This window comes from Ischnura elegans, chromosome 10, assembly GCF_921293095.1.
Source record: "Ischnura elegans chromosome 10, ioIscEleg1.1, whole genome shotgun sequence".
Classification (NCBI taxonomy): Eukaryota; Metazoa; Arthropoda; class Insecta; order Odonata; family Coenagrionidae; genus Ischnura; species Ischnura elegans.
In genome coordinates this window covers 54,015,194-54,024,642 of record NC_060255.1, presented here as the reverse complement: position 1 = coordinate 54,024,642, position 9,449 = coordinate 54,015,194, and the positions used below count along the sequence as shown (strand labels likewise).

General features: G+C 36.2%; 1 protein-coding gene across 1 annotated transcript in view; it reads left to right on the top strand.

Annotated features, from left to right (window-relative positions):
* Positions 1-445: 445 nt before the first annotated feature.
* LOC124166432 overlaps positions 446-9,449 on the top strand; it is an 80,556-nt gene continuing 71,552 nt past the window's right edge. The window contains exons 1-3 of the mRNA XM_046543964.1: positions 446-469; positions 794-904; positions 6,556-6,781. Coding sequence (XP_046399920.1) covers positions 446-469; positions 794-904; positions 6,556-6,781 — 361 coding nt within the window. The remainder of the gene's footprint in view (positions 470-793; positions 905-6,555; positions 6,782-9,449) is intronic.

The window sequence follows — 9,449 nt, the reverse complement described above, 5'->3', positions numbered from 1 at the left end:
ATATTATTTAAATTTAACCACAATCTCGGGGCTAAAAGAAATGCGAGAAGCTCCTTCGAAAAGTCGGCTATAACCTAATAAAATTGATATAGATTGTAATACTTTAGTATCTTACATATGTTATTGTTATGGATTATGTTAATGCGTTTTCATCTCCCAAACTATATCTGTTTGAGCAAGCACCTCTTGAAGAGCCATGTGTCTCAGGAAGACTTATATTGCTAACATTTATAATCTCTATGTAATCGAAATGCACAAAATACCTTATTTGTCACATTTGAAAATTTACTTAGAAGTTTTGGCAGAAAAAACAGTTCGTTACTTCCAAAATTAATTTAAAAATTACTACTGGTTTTGGCTGTCCCGCCATTTTCAAGTACGTAAATAACTATTACTTAATAACTTCGTTACTTCCCTAATTAATAAATTTTACAATTACTACCGAATGACGGGTCAGCCAAAACCGATAGTAATTTTTAAATAAACTGTGAAAATAACGAAGTGTTTTTTCATTGCTAATATGAATCCCTTCCACCACATACATTGGGTGTCGTACAAGCTTCATGTTTCGATTTAATAAAATTTTTGTTTAAAGGTTTTTGTTAAAGTTGTTATGATTTTTTTGTGCAATTGTATATTAAATACTTTTTTAATTAAAAAAATGTTGTCTCACAGGGTCTGGACTTATGGGCTTGTATTTATTCCGTCTGGTCTCTATCTCTTTAGGTTTATCTCTCGAAAATGAACCCTTCGCAATGTTTGACTAATCCTCCCATCCTTTTCTCTCCCACAGGCTTCCCTCTGTGACGACTATTCAATCCCTGTGGACTTTGTGAACAAACGTCCGCTCAGCATCGCCGTGGGACTAACCAACTGGACCACACCGAGCCCTAGCGGAGAGCGGGTGAGTTGTGTGTGGGGAACGGATCACTGGACTGAGCCAATAAGGCCCTTTGAGGGACGCACCTTCATTTCGGACGATCCATATTTCTCATCCGCCGCTTATCGACATTATGATCTTTGAAATGGCGGTCTGGAATAAGTCCCTGTGTGTCCGGATATTCCCGAATACTCTGAAAGGGCGAGATTTTCTCCGTGTTGACCCAGTGCCTATCACCGCAAAGATCATTTCAAGCTGGAATCGCTTTATGCTAACCGCGCCATAACCCTCTGGGGACTTCAGTGTCTTTTGACTCAATTCTGATGTAATGGTAACAATATCATCAGCTATATCAACTACGAGTATTATCATTGCGATTTCAAATAATTGCACTGATATATAGGACAATAATTTCTTAGACACTTCTCAACTCAATGAGCTATAAATTCTGCTGAGATTAAGAATAAAGATTGTGGTACTCATATAACTTTCACAGTGCTTAATGCACGTGAAAAAACTTGGCTCAATACAATGAAGAGGGTTAATTAGCGATGAGAAGTAAAACATCATGGATAATTTACATGTACAAAATAACCCTCTGGTTTTTTTCCAGGAGATTCCCTAGAACTGAACACAATTAATTAACTAAAGACTTTTCACGTAGAGTAATATAGGATAAATTGATTGTGGGGAGCGATGGCGTCAAAGGAATTTCTTTTAACTCTCTGCGTATTTAGTGGTGTAAGTCACTTTGCCTGTTCCCCCGAGAATAAAGTACGTACAATTCCCATGAAAAATAAAAAAGTGCTCCTATATTTGTACCATATCGACTGATGACAAAAAAATCCCCCAACCAAGCTATATTCCAAAATATTGCAGTGAGAGATAGGAAAACGTCAACCGACTTAAAATGATGCGATTCGAAGGCTGTAAAATATTCAAATTGCAACTTAAACATGTACGTCGGTTTTACTGCAAAATGAAATCTTAAATATTAGCCACGAGTGAGATCCTGCTCTGAAGTTATACAAAAATAAAATGAAAACTCCTTTTCCTCCTGAATTTCTGAACTCTTACAAATAACCTTCACGAAAAGCTGCCCTTATCCTTAAGAAAAGTGACCAGCAACGAAACATTGGGCAACAAACCGAATATGTGCGTGCAACCCCGAAAAAACATCATCAACAATTTTCGGTTTCAATCAATCGGTTTGGTCTAGGGAATATCTTGAGTTTTTACTCTCAAATGGCATAATCGGATTGCCGATCGAGGCTTTGCTGAATTAATTCTTGAGGAGAAACTAACGTTCATGCTTTAGTTACAATGAAAAGGTTTTACATTCTTACAATTGCTTTACTTGAAGACGGTTGACATTTCCAATTTGCATTTTATTAAATATGGCTTGGTTAGGCCATTTTGGAATCATCAGTCGATATGGAACAAATATAATAGAATTTTTTATTTGTCATGGAAATTGCGCGTACTTTATTTTTAAACTGCCAATGTGAGCCCAAAAAGTAGGCAGAGAGTTTACGTGAAATTTCTTTGTAAAAATCACTCCTCCAATATCAATGTACCATGTTTTACTCTGCGAGAATGGTCTGTACTGATTAATTTTATTCAATTCTTGGACGCTCATGGAAAACTAACCTTTGGATTAGTGTTTACATGTAATTATTGTGTAATTATATTGTATATCATACTTTTCTTCTTCATTATGTTCAGTCAAGTTTTTCATGTGTACTCAGAACTGTAAAAGTAATATACTGCAATATTTATAGGTACTTTACCTCTGTAGATTTTACAGATTCATTGAATTGCGAACAGAATCCTAGAAATTATGCCGTTGGCATTCTTTCGTTTGTAGTTTCTTTAGAAATACGATTTTTTTGCCTTACGTAACTCATCAACTGAATTAATAAATGTTTTCATATTTTCATGTTACCCTTTTGCTTCCATTTCAATTATAAATCATACTTTACCCGAAAAAATAAATGTTTGACTTTATATACATTTTTGAAACATATCATGGGATGGCATTGAATAAAAAAATCATTTTCTTGGAATTGTTTTTATTTTCTTACAGCTGTAATTCATCTATTTTTTCGCATTTCAATTTCCATTTTTATTACAGCTTTGGAATTACGTATTTTATGCATCAATAGTTATCTTATTATCATATTAGCCTTAGATATTGGATATTTTATAATTTTTAATGTATGGTTTATAAGAGAAGCCAAGATTTCTCAGTTCATGTAGAGTAACCTTTCATCTGCTAAATTTTTAAGATTTTTTTTCAAGTTGGTCTTTTACTCAATTCAAATTTCCAAAACTGGTGATGTTTAGTATCTCCTCTTTTTAAACACCTCGACTCCTCTAAAATTAGCGTGAATGACAGGAGTTTCAATGAAAAGGACACGCAAAAGAATAATGGCCACAGAGCATCCGCTTTCTAAAATGAAGAATCTTGTTTAGATTTCGGAGGAAAATTTCCGTGGGAGCCTCAAATAAAAAAAGAAGGAAGAGGCGCGCAAAATTTATTCGAGAATGGTATTCAGGGCGGGTCTCAGGCGTTCTGCGGACATGCATAGAAGTAAGGTGCAGCTGACGGAAAGTAGGGACTATCTTTGTGGCTATTCTGAATTTCAAAAATGTCCTGGCCACGTAGTTGCGCATTCAAATTCGCCAGGAGCGTTTCCGACGCGGAGTAAGAGTCTTTTGTTTTTGTTTTTATCATTTTTTTGGCTGTTCCCGCAGGGCCGTGGCTATAATCCTATGCACTGATGTTTGTTTCCATGGTACTTCGCGACAAAGAGCCTGGGGGCTGAGATACCTTCTGCGTCCTCGTTTCTGCTTCAACCACCTTTCTGCGTCACACGTGGAGCTTCTAATTAGTCGCGTCTCGTGGTACTCGTAAAAACAATTATCGTTCCAATTCGACGAAAGCACATGTCGCAAAATTTTAGGAATCTCAGTTATGGTAGCGTCCCACAATCTCATTTTTACATTGAATTTCAATTCAAAACCAAATATAACGTGCACTCGAGGATGTAGTGGTCTGGTAGGAAGAGAGTTAGGATGCTTTTTCTAGGGTTCTGACTTCAAATCCGAGTGATGCCGCTAAACAAGCAAAAAACGATTCAGAATTCTCTAAGTGCAATGAGGCTCTCTAAGTGCAAAGGAATTAACCCAAATGCCTTAAACGTTTCGATTTTATTTTCATTTTAGTTTTTCATTTCGCTTGCTTGTCCAAATTAATTTTTAGAAAAACGGGAATAATTGACTGGATTCATCGATGCCTTTTAAATTTTTTATTTTGTTTTTATTTAAGTAAACTTCCACACACGGTAATATTATGCTATACAGGGTTTGTCCGGAAAGTAATAGGACTGAGTCGATTAAAAAAAAAATATTGAGCCAATCGCTACAATTCTTTAAAAATTTTCAAAATAGGCTCCTTCTGCGTCGATGCATCGCTGCCAGCACGATTTCCAACCAATGAAGGCGTCACAGAAGACATTCTCCGAAATAGCCTCGAGAGCCGAGGTGCATGCTGATTGGATCCCCTATGTCGTCTCAAAATTCTTGCCTTTCATCGGCCATTTCACACAAGGAAACAAAAAAAAAGTCTGGGGGGCCACATCTGGGCTGTAGGGTGGCTGCGGAAGCGTTGGGATGCCGGCATTGGTTAATTAGCTGTTCACATGAAAGGCGATGTGAGCCGCAATTTCTAGTCGTCAGTGAGCACTTTTGGGACCATCTTCGCGCACACATCTTGCGCATGTTCAAATGCTCCGTCACAATGTCATGAACCACAGATTTTGATAAATGTAACATCTGGGCAATTAAACGAATGCTTAGTCGACGGTCTGAGTTCAAAACTTTGTGCACACGAGTCAAAATGTTGGTGTTTGCCGAAGTCACAGCTCTTCCAGCACCGTCTTCATCAGCAACCTCTTCCCGGCCCTCAAAAAAGGCCCAGTGCCACCGAAACGCACCACTTCTTGCTAAAGCAACATCTGAGTAAGCCTACTTGATCATAACAAACGTCTCTGTCGCACATTTACCGAGTTTCACTCAGAATTCAATCGCGTACCTCTGCTGTAACGAACGCTGCATTTTCGGCTTGCACCACTCACAGAAACACGTCGTGCAAAAACGTCTGTCCTGACTCTCCAGGTGCTCGCAGACAACTGACCAGCCGCTCGTTCGTTAGCTAGGAACACCCTCTACCAAATTCAGTCGGTGGAGACACGCTCCAAAGAACAGTCGCGGTGGAAGAAAATCAGTCCTATTACTTTCCGGACAAACCCTGTATATATGTTCATTTAAAGAGTGTAGTGCTATTAAAAAATTATCTTTTTGTGACATCTCTTGAAACATTGCCCTTCTATACTATCCTTATGTAACCTTGTGATGTTGAGCTCAACTGACGTTGGACCTGATGCTTTCACCATGCGTGACGAGCCAGCCTCGTCGTTGGTCCGCAAAGGGTACATTCTCCTTGGTAGTTATTGATTTTGTATTAATACATTTGAATTATCACAACATTATGTATCTTAATTTTAATACTTTTTACTTGAGATTGAGCATTTCTATGTTTACATTGCAATTCAAATAGCTTAATAATTCTGACTGTAAAAAGAGTGTATTGGTGAAAATTATAATGAAAAACTAAAATAAAAATATAAAAATAAAAAACTAATATTATTCCAAATTAGTTTCATGCATATGAATTCTAATGTGACAGGCTAATAGAAGAAAGCGTTTTATCAACTTTTAATACTTATTATTTATTAAAGGATAATGTTGGCTACATGTTATAGCTGTATTTTTAGATTTTCACAGTGGGATAGATTGTTATAGTTATTAATTATATTAATCTTGGATTATTATATTAATTTCTAAATATTTCACACAATATAGGGTATTGTTATTATCGAATTATCAGTATATATTTTTGGCGTACGAACGTGGTAGTGAGGTATTATGATTTTTAAAATTCCATATCATAATTTCCATAACAATTTATATGGTTCGTGGAACATTTTCTACCTTCCCATACCTCTGCAATAAATATGCTTTTGGGCAGGAATTGGGTGTCGTTTTCATAAGCCCCTGTACATTGGCGGAAATGTTAGTGTATATTAATGCTACGAATAGGTACGGATTCTAATTTGGTAGAGTAATAGATTACGGTACTGGATTTACTTTTAATATTCATCATTTATTATAGAGTTATGTTGGGTACAAGTTATAACTATATTTTTAGCGTACCACAATAGAATATTTGAGTATTTTTATTTTCATTGCTATATTTAATATTTAAAATAAAAATATGTTAAATATAAATATAGGTTAATATTAGTATGAAATTTTAAGTGTATTTTCAGCGTATTAATATGGAATGAGGTGTTTTGATTTTTAAAATTCCATTTCCTCGCACACACTTTATGTGGTTCGTGGCACACTTTCTACCTTCGCATACCCTTGCAATAAATATGCTTCTGGGCGGGAAGAGGATGTCATTTTCCCAAGCCCCGGGGCTTCTTTTAACTCCATTCACTTCCCTAAAATTTAAGGGACGCCCTCACGAGTCGAGGAATATGAGAGCGCTGGGTAGCCTAATAAATTGCCTCCTTTTCCTCTCTTCCCCACCCGTACGCTATTTACAGATTGAGGTCCTTGAGACTTACTGTGATCCCAGGGATTCAAAGGCCTACCTGCGACCCGGAGACGAGCCTAGCGGAGCCAAACTATACACGAGTCCTGACCGGGATTACTCCCAGCCTTACCCTGTCGGACACCCGTTGCCTCTCCTGCCTCACGAGGCGGCTGCCGGCGGCGCTAGTGGCGCGGCTCCTTCCCAGTCGTGTTCCTCGCAAGTGGACGACCTCGCCGGTGAGTGATTGACGACATTAGCGCAATCAAGTTTCCGTCGCCTTCCTCGAGAGCTCATTGCGTCGGCGATAATCGCACGACGCTCCGCTACCCTCATTTATTTTTTTCCTCGGCAGGGTCGCCAACCTTTCTGATCCCTAACAAAATAGCCTGCTTCCGCTGGGCTATTAATTTTTTTTCTGCGCGGAAATTTGTTTTTTTTGCTGTAGTGGTGGCTGTAGTCTTATCGTGAAAAATTTTAAATGCGTCTTATATTAGTTTAATGAAGCCAGCTAGTTATGAGAAAAATCCGTAGAAAAGAAACTGTGAATGTTTTTTTAATTTAAAAATCATTGATATATGCGAGACCGGTTTTTCGATTACAATGGAAATCATCTAAGGGGAGGATAATAGATATAACCCCGTAACTTATAGTGTAGCCTTTTGTCCCGACCTACCTTACCGACCTATCTAGAAGGATTCCCTGTAGATGGTGTTCAGGTCAGCCGAAAAACTAATTTTTAAATGCATTCCAACTATAATTAACTCGCGAATTATTATGTCATCTGAAATTTCACTTAAACTGATTAGCATAATAGAGGACGTGAAAAACCCGTAATAAATTAAGTAAAATAAATATGGGGTTAAAGTGATTTTTTTCTAAACACAGTTTGGTTCAGAAATTAGCTTAAGAGAAAAAGTGGCGTAAACTACATAGATATGTAGTTATGCATTTGATTTTCTACTTTATATCAGCATAGAACAGAGACTTACTCGCATCCCTTATCTCCCAAGTTTTTGTATATTTTTTCTCTCAATTTCTGTACCTAACTTTTGTTAAAAAAAATCGCGTGTACCTATTAGCTTCTCACCCCCTCAATTTATATTGTTAACTTGTGTTAGATAAGGAAAAGTATCGATGGTGGTGGCTTTTTTTATTAATAATTTTCTGTCCTCCGTTCATATTAAATTCATTTACTCATTTCACTATTACATTCAGAGGGGTCGAAAACCGTAATCGCCGCTTAAAAAACGATTCCTTTTTGATATTTATTTTTCAGAAAGTAATTAATTTTTTAGCGGCAGCGTTAGCGTTGTTAAAATTTAAATTAGTTATTTGAGGATAATTATAATAAGTTTATCGAATATTAATTATTTAAAGTAATCTTCCGGATAAGGTGTGCTTGCGTGTATCGTCATACCTACAAACCAGCTCGGTCTATCCTTCATACCATGTTAAAGTTTTTTTTCCATATCGCCAATTTATCTTCATACTATTCGAAAAAATCTCCATCTCCTGTCTCACGTACCCAACGTCCTATCCCTCCATCACGGTTCTCAATTCCCTCCTTAGTGTAAGTTTCATTCTTACCTTAGGTCTCTTACCAATTTCTTCTGGCATTCTCTTTATTACTTTGGTAATAAGTTCTACAAATTAATCGAAAATATTTTTTTAATTTCAACAGACCACAATCTATTGAGAGCAAAAATATATGTATTGAAACTACGTATTCTCATAAAATCTTGTAGTTGAAAAACCAATTTATTGTTTTCTTTAATTTAATTTGAAAAATTTCCAATTAATACCGATATACGTCAACACTCTTATCCATACAACTCAGGATAGAGCATTAAATATTTTACCTAATATGCTAAGGTTCGTAAATCTGCGTGAGTACATTATTTTAATTCAGTTATCATAGTCTAATAGCATTTTCTTTTGCCATTGCCTTCCTGCACTCCACCTTATTGGTTTATTGGAAATGGTTTTATTTTGATGGAATATGAAATTTTCTTCTCAGCCATATAAAATAATAAACTATTTATTAACCTTTAACATAAAATTGTACATCACCAAAAACTCCAATGGAGGCAGAATCAGGGGTCAAATTACTTTTACAAAATACAATTAAACGATCTTCCGCTTTAAATTTCATACACCTCTTAGATGATAATACATTCGAAGAAACAGTGGTACAATGCTCCTTTTGATAAGATTGAAAATTATTCATTTGAATGGTTTTATAACACAATACATCAGATGCAGGAAAACTTTCCAAGCCACCAATATTCATGGTAACATTATTAGGAATCCTTGCAAAACAAATAGTAAGCCAATATGAACCTTGAGCATTATGGTCATTACCAACAGCAAAGGTATACTTAAATCCAAAGAGAGTTCCAATGGTATCAGCAACCCAAACATTAACAGCTCCAGCATGATTAGCCTGCAAGACAGTACAGTCTTGAAGGCTATTAATTAATTTAACTTTGCCAGCAATAGCAAAATGTCAGGATCTTGAAGATAATTTGATTTTGATTTTGAAAATAATTCTTTTATTTGTTCCCGTGTGTTAATTTGTCTGATCTTTTCGCTCGGAACTTCGTGGAGTTGATCTTGTTGCATTTTCATCACAATATAACGTCCAAAAAATCCTTTAAAATTATAAAAAAAATATACTTAGAAATTTTCGACGATTTAATGGTAACATCCTTTACCGCTGAAATTGGTTTATCTCCTTTGGTTTATCGATAATTACCACATATCAGACCAGTTCATGATTAATTTTTCATTACTTTCTGAATATCTTCTCCGTGCACTGCTTTATGGAAGTGGAAATTCACAGCAGTCTTGTGTTTTTCAGCTTAAAATTCACCGTTGAAATATTTCAAATATAAATCTGCGACG